The following is a 24,360-nucleotide window of genomic DNA, read 5'->3' as shown; positions in this document are numbered from 1 at the left end:
AATTTATTAGTTACACAGGCGGGGGTCTAAGTGTGGGGGGACTAGGGGCGTGGGAGGGTTAGGGGTGTGGGGGTGCGGGGTGGAGCTATACTGGGATTCTTGGTGGTGGAATATGTGCACTGGTGAAGGGATGGGTATTCGAGCATTGTATAACTGAGATTTAAACCTGAAAACTTTGTAACTCTCCACATGGTGACTCAATAAAAAATTTAAAAAATAAATAAATAAAATAAAAAATTAAAATTAAAATCTCCAAACTTTTTATTCCATCTAATTTTAATTAAGATGAGTACCTTCAAATATGTCTACTTATTAAATAAACTAACATCCAATAAACATTTTATAGTTAATATGTAATTATAAAAGCATACTTGTACTTATCCAAAGAATAGAATTTTGAAAATTATCATTGCCATTAAACATTTTTGAATTGTACTTTATTTCCCACAATTAAGCTAAAACATTTGGATATGGGTCAGAGATATGGCTCAAATGATAGAGTTTTGCAGGAACAGACCCTGGGTTTGGTGGCTAATAACAAATACACTCCTTCCAGCAACACTGGGTGCTCCGCCTTCCCAAGAATAATGATGACAAGAACAAATCTTTGAAAATGTTAGTTTCTCTTCTGTAGTCCAGCAATGAATTATAGATCCTCTTGAACTCTGAACAAAGTAGTAGTAGGTTTAAGTGCTCCCTATTTAATCATAACTCATGATCCCACACAACAGAGAAGATAGATGACTATAATGTTACTCAAGGCTGTCAAAACTCTAACCCTCATTTTAAGAACCACAGTATTGAGACTGAACTAATGATTCATTTTACTAGATTAGAAAGTCAGAAATAATTCAAAATACCAATTAATACTTCAAAATGCTCTATACTAGGACCATCATTTTACTAAATGTTGAATTAAACATTTTGGTAAGAAAAAATTAGAAAACAGACTAACCTTCGAAGACTTTCTCCGGCTTCTTCTTGTCCAAACCACCACCAGTTTATCTGGTTGCCTGCCAAACAGAAAAAAGATTAAATGTAATTTAAGCTATCTTAAATAAAATTAATAGAGTTTAGTTCTAGTAGCTTTTAAAGGAGAAAAATGTCAACTGCTTTATTTAGCTTATATAGTTATTCTTACAATAAAGTTCCATGAATTACTCAAGTACAGATGTTAAATAAAAATGATCTTATTTAAATGGTTAGTATTCCAATCACATGTTTTTTCTAAAAATATAAGTGCAAGGTAATTCACTAGCACAAGTAGCAATACAATACCTGAAACTGGTGACTAATTAAAACATCACATATACATCTTCTCCAAAAACTAATGTGTTTCTACCACATCCAGTTTAAAGTAGAGAAAATAACAAGAATGGAATAATTAAAATTTGTAGAGTGATTGCACAGTGGGTAGGGTGGTTGCCTTGCACTCGGCCAACCCGGGTTTGATTCCTCCGTCCCTCTCGGAGAGCCTGGCAAGCTACCAAGAGTATCCTACCCACACAGCAGAGCCTGGCAAGCTACCTATGGCGTATTCGATATGCCCAAAACAGTAAAAACAAGTCTCACAATGGAGACATTACTGGTGCCCACTCGAGCAAATCGATGAACAATGAGATGACAGTGCTACAGACAGACAGTGCTACCACTATCTTTGCTTCTCTATAAACACTGCAAATGCAGTTTTCAAAATATCTTTATAATCAGTCACTTCAACTATCTGGATAAAAACAATACGGTTCTGAAAAAAAGCAAGCTATATACTATTATTTCTACATTATGAGCCTTTAAAAATTTAAAAATCTAAAAAAAATCAAAAGTTCAGACAGAAGATTGAAGACAGGTTTTCTAACTCTCAGACTTCTTTTATGTATCTTCTACTAATATTTTAAAAAAAATTTCAACATGAAACAAAAAACTACATTTGCAGTTAGTACAGCTGAGTTCTCTCTAATGCTCAGGGGAAAACATCAAAAGTATAATTTTGTCTTCATTGAACCTTTCATATGATATTCCTCCCCCCCCCAATCGTATATCCTCCAAATTTAAGAAAATTACTGGGTGCAGTTCTAGAATGCGCCAGCCAACAAAGGGTAGAGCAGCATTGCCAGCCCAAGCATTATACCTTTAGGTCTGCAAATCAGGCTGAACACTACAGCAATGACCCCAAGTCCCTGAAGCACTCCTGCTAAGTAGGTAAAGCAATATCTAAGATATTGAGAAATACACACACTGAACAAAAACCCTAAAACTGGGAAAGGTGGGAATGGTAGAGGCAACTTAAAGACATAAGGTTAAGAATATTCCAGATTTCAAGACAGGGGTCCTTAGAAAATGTGTATTAATAAATAAAAATTAACGTGTATCACATTCTTTGCAAATTACAGAAGAGCAAGCTTAAAGAGAAAACTCATAAAAGAAAAATCTATTATAACAATGTAAAAATGGTATCATTTGGGGGGAAAAGAAAACACTGGCTACCAGCAAAGGAATTATTATCCTGATTGCTACATAGAAGAAAACCTTGTATTTTCTTAGTTCTTTTAGGTGTGTATATCTCAATTTACCTTCCCCCGCTTTGTTTTTCAGCAGAGTGCTTTTCTCTACCCACTGAACTACATCTCCACCTTGTAACAACCTTTCACTATGGTTTCATCTCTGCCTCTCCCACCCAACCTCAACTCCAAACTTTAGAAGTGTCTACAAATCTAAGAAAAGTCTCTACAGATGTGCAGCTTTTCCTTTTTCTTATTAACTCAAATTTGATTCTGATATCAATCAGATCTACAAACTGGCACTTTAAATTTGAACTTAGACTCTATAAAACATTTCTTAGTTAAATGCCTTGTTGAGCCTCCATCAACCACTGCTTCACACCTGACCAGCTTCATTATTTAAGATGATCTTTGTAGACCTTTGATGTATTTGACCTGTGACAATTGGCATGCAGGGTTACATCCATACTCTTGAATGTAGCCTTAAGGCATTTCACTATTTATATCTATCTTTCTAGTTAGAAAGCCTATATCTCAGCCATCTTGCTTTCCAACCAATCTTTAACAGATAATTCCTCCAACTTCTTCAAACCTTTACACGTAATAGTTTTCTTTAAAAACTTCCTCTCCCACCTCTTTACCTACAAAAAATTTCTTAATTCATGACTTTCTCTTTGAAATACTAAGCACTCAAATTTTACTCCCACTCATCCTATATCCTATACTTCAAGCAAACTTAACTGCCTCTTCTACTGTTGCCAGTAATATTCTAAACACTTAACATTGTATATGCCCAATATTTTATCATGTTATTATTTCTATCTTTTCCACCAGACTGCATGCCCTTACTAATCATACATGTTCACATTTTTATTCCTAGCAACTCGTAAGAATCTGGTACAAAGCTGAGACTCAATCACTATTCCCTACTGAAGGAACCTTAGGTTCACTCAGGAATTCCCAATTGGTTAACTGTAATTGATGAAATTCAACTAAACCCACCTATTCTATATGATGTAATTCTCTCTGCAGGTTATCTGGACTTCGTGTGGATCTGCACTTTGGCTGAATACTGGAATCTCCCAGAAGCTTCAAAGAGAATGGAGCTAGAGAGAGAACTCGAATAGATGAGCACATGCCTCCAAGATGTGAAGCACTGAGTTCAACCCCTGGCACCTCACAGCCCCCTAACCACCTGAGAGGTGGCCCTGGTGATGTGGGTTCCCTGAATACTGCTGGTGTATCTTACAAAAATTAAATGAATAATGAATACTGGTTCTTAGGTTCTAATTCTAAAGAATGTGACTTAGTTGGCCTGATGAGCAGATTTTTAAAATTCGACAATGGGGCCAGGAAATTATTAGGGCATATGGTATGAACCCCAGCCAGGGTTGATTTCAGCATCATGTGGAGCCAGTTACGTCCCTGAAGGCCCCCAAGCACTGCTGGGTGTGGCATCCAGCACTGCATTCTTGAGTCTCTGCTGAACCACTGGTTCTGTTGCCCAAGAAACACTGACGGGGCCTAGGACCTTCTGAAGGATCCTTGGGAGCCCCCGACTCCCACAAATTCTATATGTGACTCTAATGTGCAATGCCAAGGTGAAAAACCACTGTCTTACAAGGAAAGTTGTGAACAATCCCCAAATCTTCTGGCTAGAACCACTAACAGAGAGGCACTAGACATGATGCCAGTGAGAATGTCTCCCTCTGCATCACGATCCACCTGCACTGCTGCCTCCTAGCTCGGCTGGCAGCTCCCTCCCCACAATCACAGCACATCTGAATAGGGATGTTTCTTATCATTAAAACACATATACTCAAGAACGATGGTCTACTGTTTTATATGGCTGAATGTTCATAAAACATAAATTATTTGAAAAAGTTCCCAGAGATGAACAGACTTTTTTTGTGATTGTTAATTAAGTCCCACTTTCCAAACGTCTTCACTAGAAATGAGCCCACCTTTGTTTATCAGAAACAAAAGTGGCAGTAGGATGTTCTAAAATAAAGACTGTGCTTGGAGCTATTGTTCTCAAAACAAGAGTACTAATCACCTCACAATTAGCTGACCACAATTAATATTTTAAACATCTGTGCTATACTAGAAAAGAGACATTAAATATTTACTTAGGTGTGCCCAAGAGGCCAGAGACAGAGCAACTGTGAGAGCTCTCTCCAAGTACAAAACAATCTCTAATAATACAACATACTTTCTATAAAAGTCAAAGCAACATGATCATATTTCAAATATTATCAAATAACTATATTTACCCAGCAGCCTCAAGCACAATATATATCAACACATAATACATACATGTTAATACAGACAAAAGAGATATATGTAGACATAATACCTCCTGTGAAATTGATCTGAAAAATTTTACTGATGACACCTACTAAAAATCCTTAAGGGTTTTTTTGTTTTTAGTTTATTCAGGGAAGGAAAGTTTACGTTTACAAATGAAAAACACAATGCCTTCTATGCTACCTTCAGAATCCTTCAAATGGAGAAAGTTGAATTTGAAGGTAATACAACTTGTTTCAAAGTAACTTGTCTCAGAACATGGTTCTGATACAAAGTTCTGGACAGTAGAAAGGGGGGAGGAAAAGTGAGTCAGAAAAGGAAAAATAAGCAAGCTGCAATGAAAAAGATTATAAAGCAGTAAGCTTGCATCTAAATTTTATGTTCTCCTCTTTGATCACGAGTAAACTACCACATATTAATAAAAGTTCAAAGAGGGGTAGGGCGTTTGCCTTGCACGCGGCCGACCCGGGTTCGATCCCCAGCATCCCATATGGTCCCCTGAGCACCGCCAGGAGTAACTCCTGAGTGCAAAGCCAGGAGTAACCCCTGTGCATCACCGGGTGAGACCCAAAAAGCAAAAATAAATAAATAAATAAATAAATAAATAAAAATTAAAAATAAATAAAAGTTCAAAGAAAATCATTATTGTTTTAAATTTACAAACTTCTCTTTTTCTATGTGTATCACATATGTCAGGTAAGACAAAAAAGTTGTGGAAAAAAATCCAAAACTGCACATAAAAATTAGTTTATAAATTTCCAAGATAACCATATGCATGCAATAAACATTAATTGAATAGATTTTAAGTTTCTGTCACTGTCCTGTACAATGAAAATACAAAGATGAATGAAGTCGAGCTTCAATATACTGAAAGTTTACAATTTGGGGAGGGCATTTGCCTTGCATGCAGCTGACCCGGGTTCGATCCCCGGCATCCCATTTGGTCCCCAAGCACTGCCAGGAGCAATTTCTGAGTGCAGAGCCAGTAATAACCCCTAAGCATCGCTGAGTGTGACCCAAAAAAGAAAAAAAAAAAGGAAAGTTTACAATTTAGAGGAGAAACAAAAAATACTTTTCAAACGCTTCTATATTACAGAGGTGAGAACACTGGACTAAAGAATAAAAGATCTGTTTTTCCTGGCCAGTGGTTCAAGCTCTGACCAACCAGAGAAAAGTCTTTCTCTTTGAGCTTACTTCCTAATCTGTCAAAAATGATTTTAAACAGTCAAAAATGTTGGTTTAAAATAAAAGAAAACTTTTAGCAATATAGTACATAACGTGTGGTTGGGGTCATTTGCCTCTTACCTATTCAGAATTTCTGAAACTTATTTTTTTTTTTTTTGGCTTTTTGGGTCACACCCGGCACTGTACAGGGGTTACTCCTCGCTATGCACTCAGGAATTACTCCTGGCGGTGCTCAGGGGACCATATGGGATGCTGGGATTCGAACCCAGGTCGGCCTCGTGCAAGGCAAACGCCCTACCTGCTGTGCTATCGCTCCAGCCCCCTGAAACTTTATAGTGCCACATCTCAAGTATATTATGAAAGTTGAAGAAGTAATAGGAAGAGAAGTAATATCTTTTTAGCAGAACAGTACTGAAGCAAAGATTCATGTTCCCTGTCCTAAGCACAGTGCTAATCCTAGGAGATGCAGCAAGACTCCTCTACCCTGACTGGCCCAATGATCATCACTGCCAAGTTCACAATGAGATGGAGACAATAATCCTTCTCCACTGGAATTGTCTGGCCTAAAATGGATAATAAATGAGCAAATGTTTTTCTCTACTGTAGTTAGAACTGAGAATTTTCAGACTCAGAGCAGATTAAAATCAAAGATACACACACAGAGAACAATAAAACAACTGGTATCTTCTAGAGGCTTTCATTACTTTTGTAAAGTGCTGAGACCAAACTTGACCTTTTTATGTCCTATTGGTTTTTATATAAGATCAATGTTTCCAAAGATACAAGATAGCTATATCTCAAAATGTTAATTAATATTTAAGCTTCTGAGTTTTCTCTGAAATAAGGAGTCATAGTCTTTAGAATACAGAAAGTACAAACTATTCCTTTCACCATAAAATCCAGGATATGCATACACGGAGCAAAGAAAGCTCCTTATATTAACCCTGAACTTAGTGTGAACAGGCACTTCACTAATTAACAAGGTTATTCTTTATAAGAAAAAAGGGATCTTAACCAGAACTGAACATTTCATGGTGGAATGCTATGAATATTGAAACAAAAGGGGTAAAATTGTCTTATCAAAATACTCTAAATTTACTATTTCCAAGTAATTATTTTTATCCTTCAGTAGGTACATCTGCCCTCTATTGCGCTATCATCACTGTAGCTCCGGTTAATTATACTCTTTTATGCTTACTTCACAAGTTATTTAGAAAGCTGTAATAATTAATTCAATACAAAAAAATTATACAAGTATAAACATACACGAATAGAGTCCTTTCCTATGCAAATAAAAAGACAGTTTTAATGAGATGTATATCGATGTCACTTAAAAATAGTTTGGGTTTTAATTGGAGAGAAAGAACAAAAGGGAATACCCTGCCACAGAGGCAGGGTGGAGTGGAGGGAGATGGGAGTGGGGGGTGGGAGGGATACTGGGTTTATTGGTGGTGGAGAATGGGCACTGGTGAAGGAATGGGTTCTCAAACATTGTATGAGGGAAACACAAGCACGAAAATGTATAAATCTGTAACTGTACCCTCACGGTGATTCACTAATTAAAAAATAAATAACTTTTTTAAAAAATTTAAAAAAAAGAATCAGGGATGCTATTTATTTGCCAAGGCATCGAAAATCATATGGTTCAGACACGTAATGTGATTTAGAGATTACTGCTGGACTAGAGCTGTTACTGACTGTATTCCATGGGACATCAAAAAAACATGTGGCTGCCCACCTATGGGATGGTCAGACTTCTTCATCAAGACCCTGAATGAATGGTTTGAGGCTCTTCGTGTTCCTGGAGCGAGCAGATGCCATTGGGCTACACTAGCACACAACAGGGATGAATGGAGATGTTATTGGTGCCCAATCAAGCAAATCGATGAACAACAGGATGACAAGTGATATAAGTGATTAATTGCTCCAGGAAAAGTTAAAGGACTGGAAAACACAATTATCAGAAAAATCAATAAAAGTCAATTATGATTATTGTCACATGATATACTCTATGTAAATAAAGAAATTAAAATAATTTGATACAAAAAAGTAGTTTGGGTTTTTGTTAAAAATTAGATTTTATATCTAGCCATCTTAAAAGCATTTCACACAGTGGTTACTTTGCTTAAAAATATTTAACTAGGGGCTGGAGCAATAGCACAGCGGGTAGGGCGTTTGCCTTGCATGCGGCCAACCCGGGTTCGATTCCCAGCATCCCATATGGTCCCCTGAGCACTGCCAGGGGTGATTCCTGAGTGCAGAGCCAGTAGTAACCTCTGTGCATTGCCAGGTGTGACCCAAAAAGAAAAAAAAAAAAATTTAACTAATCAAACTCCAGTAAGCACCATGAAGATAAAAATTGTTAATGAAAGGCATAAAGAACAAATCAAAAGAATTGGAAGTGTTTTTTATAGTGAATGAATAAGGAAAAGGCTAAAGCAAGGAAGGGAAGTATAACTTTCTGACCGAAGTCCTGCAATATTCTCTGAATTTTCAACCATCTACAAGTGCTATTATGTAAAACAAATTTAAGCATCTTAATGGTGAGTCTTACTTACAAAGAAATTTAGGCTCAGAAACAAACCCACACATATACAGTCACTTAATTCATAACAAGGAAACTAAGAATATATACTGGAGAAGGTTAGTCTCATCAATGAATGGTGTCAGGAAGACTAAGCAGCTACATTCAAAAAATGAAACTAGATCTTTATTTTATATCATATACAAAACATTCTCACCACAAGAAAAAAAATTGCCAATATGTGTAGTGAATGTTAAAATAGATTATAATCATTTTGTATTTTTCTATTTCATAATATAATTATAAAAGCATGATAACCTATGTTACTAAGTTCAAGCTAACACAAACTGAACTATCAGTAGAAATTAAGAAATTTGGGCAAATACAAGTACAATTTAAAATTTTTTTCAATTCTTGGCAATGAAGGAAAAAATTCCATGAATAAATAGAAAAGTTAAAATCTAGAGTAAAGGCAAAAATTCTTATCTGTTGGGTTTGTAAAAAATATATCAAACGGGAAAAAAACATTTTAAAAAAATTAGTTCTAATTTATGGGAGGCAGGTACAGGGAGTGTCAGGAGGAACAGCGGCTACTCCCAATGATTTTTAAACTGTACTGGCAGTTCAATGGAAGGGACTAAAGATATTCTGCTTCTTGAGCTGTTTGATGCCAGAAACTACTCAGGCTATACAATGCTTGGGGGCCTTTCAAGGCTACACCCTGAAACACTCAGGGAATTATGTGGTGCTGGAGTTGAACAGGGCCAACTTATACTTCAGCTCTGCTCTATCTTTCTGTTTCAGGTCCCAACAACAACAAAAACTTAAGTGATTATCTCTCTTTTCATTTTTTACTCTAAATTGCATTCTTTTTTGTTTTTTCACTTTTTTATTGAATCACTGTGAGATAGACCCTTACAAAGCTGTTCATTAGCAAACTGGTAAACCATAAAAGTTGTTATAAATACTTTCAAGAGTTTAAATCAGACTAGTAAGAATGAAGATAAGAAAGGGTTGAATGTAAGTTATAAGCTAGTTATAAGGTACAAGTAAATAGTCATTTTTTTGAAGACCTCCATATCTCCTTTAAAAACCAAGACTATTATTACAACCAGTCTAATCTTCCTTATTCACTAAAAAAGACTCTAAATTAAATGGACCATTTCCATGGATACAACCCATCCTCTAAAGAAATAGGTTCATTGAAGATATTCTCTAAAGAACAGCACATACCTGCACAGCATATGTGTAGGACACTTGTCTTGAGTGTTTAACACATATTAAATTCATGTGGAGCTCACAAAAATGCCACAAATACTGCTGTACTACCCAACACAAGGAGTCAATATTCACATCCTATATGACCTGTCTGACACTGAAAACGTATTACTATGCCTATTTTACAAATGAGAAAGCTGTGATACAGAGTTGTTAAGAAGTTTTGTCAAGTGACTCATATAGTAAGTGGCAAGTGTGATTTGAAATAGGACAATTTCACACCAGAGTTCATACTCTTACTCTGCTATTCTATATTGAGGAATGAACCACAGCACTCCTCAAAATTTTCAAAGATTTTTTTCAAAGTAGCATTACAATTATCTTCGAGAGTTAACACCAAAACCATAATTTTTTATTTATATGAGCAACACATGACAGTGACACTGACAGATATTTTATTTCACTTTTAAATAATAATTAAATTTATTAATCACATATTTGATTTTATATATGACAAACTAAACAGGCATGTAAAAAGGATCTGTTTTAAGATTCAATATTTGAATTTTCACAAAGAATATATGTGCATATATTCTCACACATTGATAAAAGGAATTTTATTTGGGGGCACACCTGGTGGTGCTCAGTAGTCACACATAGCTGTCTCTGTATTCAGGGACCACTCCTAGGAGTGCTTAGAGGACTGTATATAATGCCAGGAGGTCGTAACCACATTTAGGCATCCCCTTAAGCCCTGTACTATCTCTGCAACCCTAATAAAAGTTCTTGTTCAAAATAGATATTTTAGTTACAACTATATTTTAGATATTTAGTTACAACTATAAAATTAGTTGCACTGTAAAGCTAATAGGAGGAAGGGGCCATCTTGATAGTATTTTTTTTCCTCAAGTTCATCCAATGAAATTCTAACAGTAATCAAAAGAACCCTTTTAAAAAAAGCTCTCTCGAAATTGAGATCCAGCAATACCACTCCTGAGAATATACCCTGGGGGCCCAAAAACACACAGCAGAAACACAATCTGCACTCCTATGTTCATTGCAGCACTATTCACCATAGCCAGAATCTGGAAACTACCTGAGTGCCAGAGAACAGACGAATGGATGAAGAAACTATGGCACATCTATACAATAGAATACTATGCAGCTGTCAGGGAAAATGAAGCCATGAAATTTGCCTATAAATGGATGGACATGGAGAGTATCATGCTGAGTGAATGAGTCAAAAGGAGAGGGATATATATATAGAATAACTACATTCATTTGTGGCATATAAAAAATATATATAGTTATATATAATAGAAGACTAGTATCCATGGCCAGGGAAACCAGGTGCTAGGTCAATGGTTGACCACAAGTGTGTGGGGGGCTGAGGGTAGGTAAGATAGAGAAGAGACTAGAATGACAATAATAGCAGGGAATGATTGCATTGGACGAGATGGGGGGGGGGCGGGGGAGGGAGAGGAGGAAAAGGAGGAGGAGCATCTGTCATAGAGGCAGGCAGGGGGTTGAGGGGTGATGGGAGGGAACTGCGGACACCGATGCTGGGAAATGTACCCTGGTGGAGGGATAGGTGTTGGAACACTGTATGACTCAAATCTAACCATGAACAGTCTTGTAAGGGCCTATCTCACAGTAATTCAACAAAAATGTAAACAAAAAAAGCTCTCTCCCTCCTCAGTCAGGGAGCACAGACAGTGGGACTGTCAAGATCATCTCAACACATGCAGGAAAACACATGATGCATGTGAGTACACTTGGCCTTGTGCACGCCATTTTAAACCACTAAGCCTTCTTCCAGGTCCCTTAAAAAAACCTTTTCTATGAAACATTTCAAAAATACGTAAGGCCCAAGAGATAGTACAGGGATTAAGACGCATGCCTTGCATGCACTTGACTCTGATTCGATTCTTAGCACCACGTGAACTCCTGAGTATCCCTGGGTGCAGCTGTGGAGATGCAGGAGCACTCAGCCCCCAGCACCACCCATGTGGCCTGGATATTCACAAGGTCTTATTGCTTAGGCACCTCGCATTGAACAGCAAGACCAGTTGGCCAAGAATTGCCAAAAGTGGCCAGGATTCCCTAAGCACTGCTTGTGAGGTACAAAACAAAAAGAGTAATAATTTACTGTTTTTTTAATATTATCATCCCACAAACCAAAACTAGTGTGATCCAAGTCCTTGGGAGAGATTTCTCTCCAAGGCAAAGCCACACAATGATGAGTAACATTTAAAACCACTCTTTAGGGTCTGGCAGGACAGAGGAAAAGCAGGGGTCATGTTCTTAGAACAATAACTGGCCTAATTTGTATGCAGCTTATAATGTAGGAAATTAGCCTAGATGTTTGATAGAGGTCAAACTGAGGAGTACTTCAAATGAGTTTGAATTTAGTCTCCAGGCACCAGAGAGACATAAAAAGGATAATGAAACAATAAATCTTTCATGGGGGAAGTGCAAGAACAGTATATGGTGGAAAATCTAGTAAGTCTTCTTTGTTTGAAAATCCAAGTGTCCTCCCAGGTAAATGAGTTGCAAGGCAATTAGTTCAGTGTCTGAGGAACTAGCTCTTCCTGATTCTAATCTTTTACTCCAGGGGGGGAAAAAAAACATTTTTTATTTGCTTGTTTGTCTCTTTCCTTCCAGGCGACAGTCTGTGAAGCCAGGAGCCACTACAGGCTGACTGCTTGGGGGTGAGTGGTATGTCAGGCAGTGGGGATCCCTGGGCCCTTGCATGCAAATAACGCAATAATGCACTCCAACCCATGGAGCTATCTCCCCACCCCAAGAAAATTTGTTTTTGTTTTTTGTTCTGTTTTGTTCTGAGCTAGCAAATAGATATAATGTACTCAATTTCTTGCTGGGGCAATAGCTGAAAATAGCTCAGCCCAGTTTCTCTTTGGCCATGACTAGACTATATTGAACTGGGCTATTTTAAGCTGTGGCCTAGACTACAGATAGATGTTATTTATGTGTCTAAAAACCATCAACAACTTCTCTTATTATCTGTTCACTGGGCAGAAAATAATGCTGCTTGTTTTCTACAGCCTTGGGGCTAGTTATTTGAGAGCTTGCTACACTCTATCTTTTAATACAAGTTCCATTCTAAATATAAGGTTATGCTCCCTCCAGTTTCTATCCTCTTTCAACAGCATTTTCCCACTCAGAAGGTCCAAATTTAAAAATTTCTTTTGCTGGGCCAGGAGATAGCACAGCAGTTAGGGTGCATGCCTACCCAGGTTCAACTCCCAATGGTACCCCAAACCTTGCCAGGTGTGGCTGTGAGACACCCCACATTGTGGGGTGGCTCACAAATCCCCATCACTATACGGCATCTTCGACCCTTTGAGCCGAACTGACAGCCCAGTTGTCTGAGAATCACCAATAGGGCCCAGGGACCTCCTAGGCATGACTTGGGTGGTCTAAAAGGGGAAAAAAGGAAAAAGGGAGAATTTTTTTTTTCTTTAAAAACTTCTTTGGCTAACTAAGATGGATAGAAGTCAAAGAGTCAAATATCTATTTGCATTTAATATCATAGATAAAGGTCAAATAGTCAAATATCTACTTGCATTTAATATTATATCATATAAAGTTATATAATTATAGATACATAATAAACACCATGAAGTTTCTTAAAAATCCTAAGACACTATTTTCTTGTTGATTCTTAAAATTTAGATTTTACTGGGGCCGGAGCGATAGCACAGTGGGTAGGGCGTTTGCCTTGCATGCGGCCGACCTGGGTTCGATCCCCGGCATCCCATATGGTCCCCCAAGCACTGCCAGGAGCAATTCCTGAGTGCAAAGCCAGGAGTAACCCCTGAGCATTGCTGGGTGTGACCCAAAAAGCAAAAAAAAAAAAAAATTTAGATTTTATAATTTCAGGTTTGTGAAAGTATGACAGAGAACTCCCATATACTCCACTTAGATCTCATTTGCTTAATAATTATCTATTTACATATATTAAATAAATATATCTCTTTGTATGTGTCAATATATTACAATTCATTACAATTCATAAATAAAAAACAGAAGATAGACAAGTGCCCAAGTCCTAGATTAAGGCTGAAGAAATGTCTCTTTGGACTTTAACAATAATTAAAAAAAGAAAAATTGCCCCCTACAGTCCCAGTACCACCAGATACAACCTTAATGGGCTAGATACACCACTAATCAAGCTTTGCTGGTAGTGACCCCAACCCCAGCACTGCCTGGTGTAAACTCCATAAAAAATTACACCATAGAACTCAGCAAACCCTTTCATTTGACTTAAAAAAAAAAAAGGCACATTTACCACACTTATTCATGTCTCAGAGAAGTATAACTGTCAAAAACAAAACAGGTTAGTCAAACAGAACCTGAAATCATACAAGTCTCTAATTACTGACTGCCTATAAAGAAACCATGGCTTTTGTGATTTTTTTTAATCTGCCTAATGCTCAATATCAACTTGGTTAGCCTATGTTCAAAAACAAAAACAGTGAGATAGCACAAAGGGCTGGAATATATGCTTTGCATGTGGGAGGACTTAGGTTTGATTCCCATTAATGTATGATCTCCTAATTACTGTCGGTTATACCCCGACCCACCAAAAACCAAGTGCTTTTTGTTTTTTTAAAAACTCAACAGTAGAAATAAATGTTATTCTTTCCTTTCCTTTAAAGTTTCAGAATTAAAATGACTTAACTGAGCAACAATTTTTACAGTCATTTTTTAATGTTTTTAATTATCTTTTCTCTGCTTATCAAATTATTTTACGAGTTTTTCTTTTCCCATTTTTGGAACACACCCAGTGGTGCTCAGGGCTTAGTACTGGCTCAATGCTCAGGGATCACTAGTGATTGGCTCAGGAGGACCATTTGTGTTGCCGGGGAACAAAAACCGGGTAGGCAGTGTATGAGGAAAGTTCCAGACTGCTGTACTATTGTTCCAGCCCTAAAATGACATTTTTAAACTATGTATTTCTTTATATTTATCAGAATATAGATTTTGGTACCAACTTGGAACTAAAGCAGTACCTTGCTATAATTCTATTGGTTTTATAATGGTGATCTAGTTTGTTTTCTTTTTCTTTTTTTAATTTTCCAGGCATGACAGTTTGAGGCTTGGGCTGTGGTACTCAGAGGCCACTGGAGTCACCCTCGTGGTGCTTGGAAGGCCATGAAGTACTAGATAACAAACTTAGAGCCTCACACATGCCAGGCATGTGCTCTACCACTAGAACTATCTTCCTGGCCCTTATCGTTTTACCATCTTTTTGGATGTATGTGGTGATATTTGAGGAAGTATCTGTTCATTTCCTCTCCCCATTTTTTGTATGGGAAAATTAAAGATGGCTGTACTCAGAGTTTACTCTTATCTCAAAGCTCAGGGATCATTCCTGACAGTCCCCAGGGAGGTGTTGGGACCAAACTGGCACTGGTCACATACAAGTCAGGCAACTTACCCACTGTACTATCTCTATGGACCCTACTTTCCTTTTACTTACAAAATATTCATTTACATGACCATACATATTACTTTTAGGGGCACAATTTCACACCTCCTCAAATTATGTGTGCACCATACTACAACCAAAACCAGTATGTCAATATCCACCCACTACAATCCACTGGATCCCCTCCCTCTTTGATACTCCCCCTTGCTCTATCCTCTGATAAACTCGGTTCTGTGATCTGTCTACCAGTTTGTTTTTATTGGTACTGTCTATTATTGTGCTCTGCTTCTACATATTCCATATGAGATCATCCAATAGTTGCCTTTCTCTTCCTGGTTTATATCATTTAACACAACCCGCTGCAGTTCTGTATGTGTGGTAAAGGCAAGACTTCATTTTACCTTATGTTGAAATAGTATTATTCCACCGTGAGTAGTGCTTTATTTTCTATATATACTCATTTTTATAAAGCATATAAAAATGAGTATACTTTTTATATGCTTTATAAAGAAAGAGTACACCTTACTTTTATTTTCTCTACATACTCATTTTTATATACGTACTTTATATATTCAGACTGGAGTGATAGCACAGTGGGTAGGGCGTTTACCTTGCACGAAGTCGGCCCGGGTTTGATTCCTCTGTCCCTCTCGGAGAGCCCGGCAAGCTACCGAGAGTATCTTGTCCGCACAGCAGAGCCTGGCAAACTACCTGAGGCATATTCGATATGCCAAAAACAATTAACAATAAGTCTCACAATGGAGACGTTACTGGTGCCCACTCGAACAAATACATGAACAACAGGACAACAGTGCTACAGTGCTATTGCAAATAAGCATCATGAGCATCCATGCACATATATCTTTTTGAATTAATGCTTTCCTAATTTTCAGATTGATATCTAGGAGTGGAATCGCTGGATATGGTAGATCCAATTTTAATAGTTTTAGAGTTCTCCATGCAATTTCTCATAGAGGCTGAACCAATTTACATTCCCACCAACAGTGCAAGAATGTTCCTAGTTTTCCACCCACCTAGCAACACTTGTTATTTCTGTCATTTCTGATGTAAGCCATTCTCAAAGTGTTAAGTGATATTTCATTGTTGTTTTGAATTGCATTTTCCTGGTAATAAGTGATAATGAGCTTTTTTCATGTGGTTGTTGACCATCTGTATTTCTTCTTTGGTTAAGTGTCTATTCAACTAATTCTCCCCATTTTTTAATGTATGTTTGTTGTTTCAGTTTTAAGAGTTCCTTCTGTACCTTGGATATTAGCTCTTTGTTGGATGTATTATGTGAGGTATTTCCCCCCATTCAGGAGGATGCCTTTTTGTTCTAGAGACAGTTTGTTTCTGTGCAGTAAGAAACTTTTAGTTTGATGCCACCCCATTTGTTTGTTTTTAGTTAATCTTGACATTGAAGCTGAATCCCCTAATACTACTTGGAAGTCCCTATCATGAAGCATTTTACCTAAGCTTTTTTTCAATATGTTTTATGTTTTAGGTACAATAGCCAAGCCTTGTTTTTAGGGGCACATCTAGTGGGCTTGGGGAACAAGGCTTATACCTGGTAGTCCTTAAAGATACAGCCAGGTCGTGCAAGGCTTGTCCTCCACCAAACTAAGCTATCTCCCTAGTCCTAATATACAAGTATTTTATCCATTTTGAATTAAGTTTTGTGTTTACTATGAGATAGCATACAGTTTTTTTGCAAGTGGGTATCAAATTTTTCTTAACTGTTTATTAGACACTGACTTCTCATCATTTTATGCTCTTGGTCCCTTTATTATATATAACTGCCCATATATGAGAGAATTTAAATCTGGATTCTCAATTTTATTTCATTGATTTGTGTAGAGCCCCAAATCATACTGTTTTTGTCATTATAGCTTTGCTATATAGTTGAGGTGAAGGTTCATGATGCCTCTACGCTTGTTTGTCTCAGGATTATTTTGTGGCTCCATATGAATTTCAGTAATATTTGTTTTGTTAAAAATATCATTTGGGGTTTTGATTGGGACTGCATTAAATCTTATAATGCTTTGGTTACGAGGGTCATTTTTATACTGCTACTTCTTATAGCTAGAAAGACTCATCTCCTGAGTCTTCTACTATTTGTTCTAACAGTGACCTTTTTTTATTGTACAAGTCTTTCATCTCCTTTCTTACATTTACTATTAGGTACTTAATTCTTTTTTATACGATTATAAATGGGATTTTTTATTTATCTTCTATGTCACTGCATACAGAAATGAAGTATATTTTTATATACTGATTTTACATCTTGCACTGGTTTTGTTAATTCTAGTAGGCACTCCTAGTGACTTTTAGAATTATTTCTTTACAAAACCTTATGCCACCTGAAAATAGTGAGAGTTTTAGCTTCTTTTCTAATTTGGGTTCCTTTATTTTTTTTTCCTTACCTAATTACTCAGTTAGGACTTCAAATACTGTGTTGAAATGAAGTGGTGAGGGCAGACATCCTTGTCTTAAACCTGATTGTAGGAAGAAAGTTTTCATTTTTCAATCACTGAAAATCAGCTGTAAGTCTGTCACACAAAGCCTTTACTATGTTGATGTCTGTCCTTTCCAGCCCCAGTTGTAATGAGTATTGTGTAATAAAAATAATGTTGAATCTTTAACATTTTCTCATTTCCTATTGATATAATTTTTTTCCTTTCCCATTGTTAATGTGGCTTAATGGATTATTTGAGGGCAATGAGGGCCCCTAGTGCCTGAACCAAGTGGATTTCAGAAGAACTAGAAATGATGAGAGCATTCACTTGCCATGTGCCTGTCATCAACTGTGGTGCTGAGTTCCAGCAGGCCTGGATAACTAAGAATTTATGGTTCCAAGTGGCTCATACCAGCTGAACTGTCAAAGTTATGCAGATCTTTCACAGCAAGCAGGAAACTTGCAATAACAAGTATCTGGCTACTGTCAACATGCCAAAAGTCACATATTCTTGAGTGGCTGCTGGAGAGTGGGTACTAGAGCAGGTCTAAGTGTGGGCTGGGTCCTCAGTTCAGTTTAAGTAGACACACTCACAGGACTGGCAAGAGACAGATTCCAGCTGGCCATGTAACATCCAAAAAGTGAATCTAGTTACATCCAGGCACCTGTGTGTTAAATTAGAGTGAGTCTAAGCAGCAGATGCATGCCTTCACATGTGCCCATTGATAGATGTGTACTGAGTTCACAATCTGTGGAGTTTCTAGATCTTAAGTATCTTGCAGATACTTACTGTAATCACAAAGTCCAGAGGTAACTGGATGGCAGTTTGGGAAGGGACGGTGGGATCACACTCACCTGTGTGCCACCTTTAGCCATCAGGAGTTTCAAGATTAACAAGTATCTGGCAGTCATTTGACTGCCATTCATGCAGAGTATCTATGGCTGGAAATTCAGTGTCGACGCAGATTAAGGTTGCCACCCCGCTGCTAGTAACTGAGCACAGACAACCAAGCTGAGTGAAGCAAAGACTGGTTGAGGGCCATGAGGAAAAAGAAGGGAACAGGCATCAGGCAGTGTGGTGTTTTGTTTTGTCTTGTTTGCCAACTCTATTTTGGGATATTCTCAGGGCACTTTCTCTCTATAGTGGCTTGCTAGATAACAGTCAGGTATGGGCTGGCAGAGGCCAAGTCTGTCAGAAAGGAACAGGTTTGATGATTGTCTCTTTGTGAGTTTTCCCTCGGGGTCTGTTGCTATAGCGATGGGCAATCAAATGATGTTCTACTATGAGCTAGTCTATGATAGGTCACCCAGACCGGCCCTGCCCAGGCCATTTATGCCCAAGAGTTTCTTGTCTCCTAATACCATGCTGAAGATGTAGGGCTGTGGCTTTGCAATGCAGAGCATTTGGTGCAATCCATTCCCATTCCCCACCTTAGGAATATGGGGATTATAGCTTGTTGCCCCAGTGATTTCCTATTGCAAGAATGTATTTTTCTCTCCAATTCTCCTGTGTGTCATCCTTTCTCAAAAGCTGCTGATTTGCTCAGATCTCCAGTCTATGTACAGATTGGCCCAAGTTGCAGTATATACTCGCTGTGATCATGGGAAGAAGCACCGGTTCTCCTACATTCTTCCCATCCTGGAGCCTAGTCTGTATTTTGAGAAGTAAGTTATATTTATTCTAGGTGCTAATATTCAGGATCTGCTTATTTACTCAAATATTATATTTTCACTAAAAATACATCTCAGTGACTAACATGGGATACATACATCTATGCTTATTATTTGATCACACACACTAAAAGTCGATACCCTGTACTAGAAAAATTCCGTATCTATAAGGAAAAAAAGAATTACCAACTCTATCTCAGATTATAGATAAAAATTAATTTAATATGGACAAAGACCTAAGTGTAAATGTGTCTATAAAATTTCTAATAGAAAATCCACCAAGTAAGCTCTTTTATTGGCCCAGCTTTACAGGCTCATGATTAAATCTCAAAAGAGATCAATCAGCTAGCCACAAAAATTCATGAATACACTGGTCCCCCTGCTGAAAACTCTGGAGCACCCTTAGGAGGAAGTCAGGCCGACTCCCCATCCCACCAAAGCCCTGGAAGCTGAACTCACAGCTATACTCACACACTCCTACAATGGCTGCCATGGAAACTCATTGCCCAGTTAGATATTCTGGAGTTTTTAGAGCAATACTCCCAAACTCTACAATAGTGACACCCCTACTCCTACTCTACAGTAGGAGCACACCAAATTACATGAGAAAGTAACATAGAAGCCAAGTAAGCTCAATTAACAAAAGCATTAACATAGAAGGCTCAACTAGCAACAAGAGCTTAGTAAACCCTCAGAAAAAGACAATATATCCATGGTAAGAAATAACAATTTTCACAAATTTTCTTTTACTTAAGTATTTTTGATAATTCCATTAATCATTAGTTGTAACAAGCAATATAAAATAAATTACTTTGTGCCTGCGAATGAGGCAGGCTTGAGGAGTGTTTGGGAGAATGTGGACAATAGTAGAGACAAGGTCACACTGTGGTGTTGAAATACTGAATGCCTGTAACAAACACATCACACGAACAACTTTGTAAACCACGAGAAATTTAAAAAAAAATTTATTGAATCACTGTTCATGATTGCATTTCAGTTATACGATGTTCCAATAACCAACCCTCTACCAGTGCTATTTCCCAGCACCAGTGTCCCCAGTTTCCCTCCCACCCCTTCAAGTCATCTCCCACTCCTGACTGCCTCTAAGCAGGCACCACTCTTCTCTCTCTTTCTCTCTCTCTCTCATTTTCGGTACTAAAGTTTATAATACAAATGCTAAAAAGTTATTCTGTATATCCCTTTGTCTATTTTCAACACTCAGTTCTTGTCAAGAGTGATCATTTCCATCTAATATTGTCATAACGGACCCTCCTCTATCTTAACTACCCTCTATACACCACACCCTTGAGGTAATTCCAAACCATTGACCAGTCTTCCTGGCCCGTTTTCCCTGGCCTTGGGTATTAGTTTCATACACTTTTTTTACACATAAGGGGAATTTTTTTTTTAATTTTAAATAGAGAAAATCTTTCTGATCTTCCAGTAGACAGATTTAAGTTAAATTTTTTTTAAAAAAACCACTATTTACAGGAGAAAATAATGATGAATTGGACTCTCAAGAATCATAAATAACTGTATTTTATTAAACTAAAACATTTTCTTAAAAATTTAAGAATATCAGCTTAGAGGGACTTAGAATGCCTTTCAAGCATGACAAGAAGTTCAAATCCTGGTGTTGCCACCTACACTGAACTTCACTGAGTAACACAGTCCTGCTGCCTGTGATTGCCAGCAGCACAAGCAATTTCCACAGCCATATATATATATATATATATATATATATATATATATATATATATATATATATAAGCAAAGGAATCGTATTCCATTTAAACACAACGACTAATTTATGTTAGCACCACTGCACCCTAATATGTGTATTAGCACTTCAATGAATCCAAGTGAGCACTCATCGAACCCAAATTGATCAAATACTATTGAAATTCATATGGAACAAAAAACCCCCACAAACAACTAAAGCAATTCTTGAGAAAAAGAAGATAGGAGGCATCACCTTGCCCAACCACAAACTCTACTACAAAGCAGTAATAATTAAAACAGCATGGTACTGGAACAAAGGCAGAGACACAGACCAATGGAATAGGGTTGAATATCCTCACATACACCCTCAAATAATATGATCATCTAATCTTTGATAAAAGAGCAAGAAAAGTGAAGTGGAGCAAGGAAAGTCTCTAACAAATGGTGCTGGCAAAACCGGACAGCTACATGCAAAAAAATGGGCTCAGACCTCTACCTAACACTGTGCACAAAAGTCAGATCAAAATGGATTAAAAACCTCAATATCAGACCAGAATCCATAAGGTACATTGAAGAAAGTATCGGCAAAACCCTCCACGACATTGAAGCTAAAGTTATCTTCAAAGATGAAATGCCACTGGCAAAGCAAGTGGAAACCAGAGATAAACAAATGGGACTATCTTAAACTAAGAAGCTTCTGTACCTCAAAAGAAACAGTGACCAGAATACAAAGACAGTGTACAGAATGGGAAAAAATACTAACCCAATGCCCATCTGGTAAGGGGTTAATATCAAAGATATACAAGACACTGGTTGAACTCTACAAGAAGAAAACATCCAATCCCATCAGAAAATGGGACAATGAAATGAACAGAAACGTTCTCAAAGAAGAAATTCGAATGGCCAAAAGGCACATGAAAAAATGCTCTTCATCACTAATCATCAGGGAGATGCAGATCAAAACAACAATGAGATACCATCTTATACCACAGAGACTGGCCCACATCCAAAAGAACAAAAGCAACCAGTGTTGACATGGATGTGGGGAGAAGAGGACTCTCTTGCACTGCTGGTGGGAATGCCGACTGATTCAGCCCTTTTGGAAAACACTATGGATATCTCTCAAAAAATTAGAAACTGAGCTCCCATTTGACCCAGCAATACCACTTCTGGGAATATACCCCAGAGATGCAAAAAAAAAAAATACAGTAGAAATGATATCTGCACTTATATGTTTATTGCAGCACTATATACAATAGCCAGAATCTGGAAAAAACCCAAGTGCCCAAGAAGAAAACAGATGACTGGTTAAAGAACTCTGTGTAAATTCCATCTACACAATGAAATCCTCTGCAGCTGTTAGAAAAGATGAAGTCATGAAATTTGCATGTAAGTGGATCCACATGGAGAGTAACATGCTAAATAAAATAAGTCAAAAAGAGAGAGACAGACATAGAATAACTAAACTCATTTGTGGAATATAAAGCAACATAATGGGAGATTAACACCCAAGGATAGTAGAGATAAGGACCAGGAAAATTCCTCCCTGGCTTGGAAGCCGGCCTCACATGCTGGGGGAAAACACAGATGAGACAGAGAAGGGACCATGAAGCAACGGATGCTTGGAGGGCTTGCTTGGGACAGGAGATGCATGCTGAAAGTAGACTTCAGACCAAACACGATGTCCACTTAAAACATGCATTACAAACTGTAACACCCAAAAGGAGAGAGGGAGTAAAAGGGAATGTGCCTGCCACAGAGGCAGCTGGGCGGTTGGGAGTGGGGGAAGAGGTGGTGGTGAAGGGAGGGATACTGGGAACATTGGTGGTAGAGAACGGGCACTGGTGGAGGGATGAGTACTCAAACACTGTATGACTGAAACATAATCATGGTAGTGTATAAGTCTGTAATTGTATCTTACAGTGTTTCATTAAAAAAATAAAAGTGCAACCTCCAGCAACAGCATGTGCAAACCTTGCAACAAAAAGTATATAAACCTCAGGGAACACAGGAGCCAAGAATGCAAACACTGCAACCTGATGTGCAAATCTTGGCAGATACCACAGCAAAAACTGTGCAAGCAGCAAGACTAGTATGTCTTTTAAACCCTGATTATTGCAACATCAACAATAACAAAATAGGGGAAGGGAGTAAGGAGTAAGAAAAAAATTAAACATAAAAGGAAAACAAACGGGCCAGAGCAATAGTACAGAGTAGGGTGTTTGCCTTGCACATGGCCACCTGGTATCCCATATGGTTCCACAAGTTTGTCAGGAGTGATCTCTGAACACAGAGCCTGGAGTATTCCCTGAGCACTGTTGGGTGTTGTCCCCCCTCAAAAAAAAAAACATAATAGGAGAAAATATTAATGTTTCTATCTAACATGGTGGGCTAGAGCAATAGCACAGCGGTTGGGCTTTCGCCTTTCACGCGGCAGACCCAAGTTCGATTCCTCCGCCCCTCTCGGAGAGCCCGGCAAGCTACTGAGAGTATGGAGCCCACACGGCAGAGCCTGGCAAGCTACCCATGGCATATTGCATATGCCAAAAACAGTAACAATAAGTTTCTCAATGAGAGATGTTACTGGTGCCCGCTCTAACAAATCGATGAGCAACGGGATGACAGTGACAGTGATAGTGATCTAACATGGTGTTAGAACCTAAACTCTTGTTAAAAATTCTTAAATATTAATCATAAGGCAAATAACAAAACAATCATTTTTGTCAATTTTTGTAGTATCATAATGTACAACAGTATTGAAACCACTGTTCTATATTTCATTGCTGGTACACCAACACCTCCCACCACCACCACCACAACCAGTATGTCAAGATCCTTCCACCAGTGTCCCATGGTCTCTCCTGGTTCTTAGCATTCGCAGTTCCCAATTCTATTAACCATGTCTCAGGACAATTTTTCTTATTTCTACTTCTTTATTATGTTCCCACGTTGCCGCAATAGTGCCAAAGTGCTCCCAGTTGGTGGTCATTCTGGGAGTTCTATTCTTAAACTTAAACTTTGCAGTCCTTTCTCCCCATTCAGTGAAGTAGAATTTTGCACAAAGGAGATGGTCCTCCGAGCCCGTTTGGAATTTTGGAACAATAGTGACATCAGTCAGGCAAAACCTTTGAATGAATATGATTTTGAAATGAAGCTGAATTTCATTGTGGAACTATCTACCGGAAGACACCCATGTCCAATATTTAGATTCAGCCTTCTGGAACTGTGAGTTACCATGGATGATCTTGGTCGACATGATAAACTCAGTCTCTCACCCTGTTCATTGCATTCTGGGCCATGGGTCCCAATGTGGAGTTCTTCAGGC

The 24,360-nt window shown here is 38.0% G+C and overlaps 1 protein-coding gene across 4 annotated transcripts in view; it reads right to left on the bottom strand.

The window, feature by feature from the left end:
- EHBP1 (EH domain binding protein 1) overlaps positions 1–24,360 on the bottom strand; it is a 343,876-nt gene that overhangs the window by 279,660 nt on the left and 39,856 nt on the right. For all 4 annotated transcript variants that reach the window (XM_055119915.1, XM_055119917.1, XM_055119916.1 and 1 more), the window contains exon 3: positions 956–1,013. In XM_055119915.1, coding sequence (XP_054975890.1) covers positions 956–1,013 — 58 coding nt within the window. The remainder of the gene's footprint in view (positions 1–955; positions 1,014–24,360) is intronic.

Source organism: Sorex araneus, chromosome X, assembly GCF_027595985.1.
Source record: "Sorex araneus isolate mSorAra2 chromosome X, mSorAra2.pri, whole genome shotgun sequence".
In the NCBI taxonomy this organism is placed as follows: domain Eukaryota; kingdom Metazoa; phylum Chordata; class Mammalia; order Eulipotyphla; family Soricidae; genus Sorex; species Sorex araneus.
Note: the sequence above shows the minus strand (reverse complement) of the source record. Positions and strands in the feature narration are given on the sequence as shown.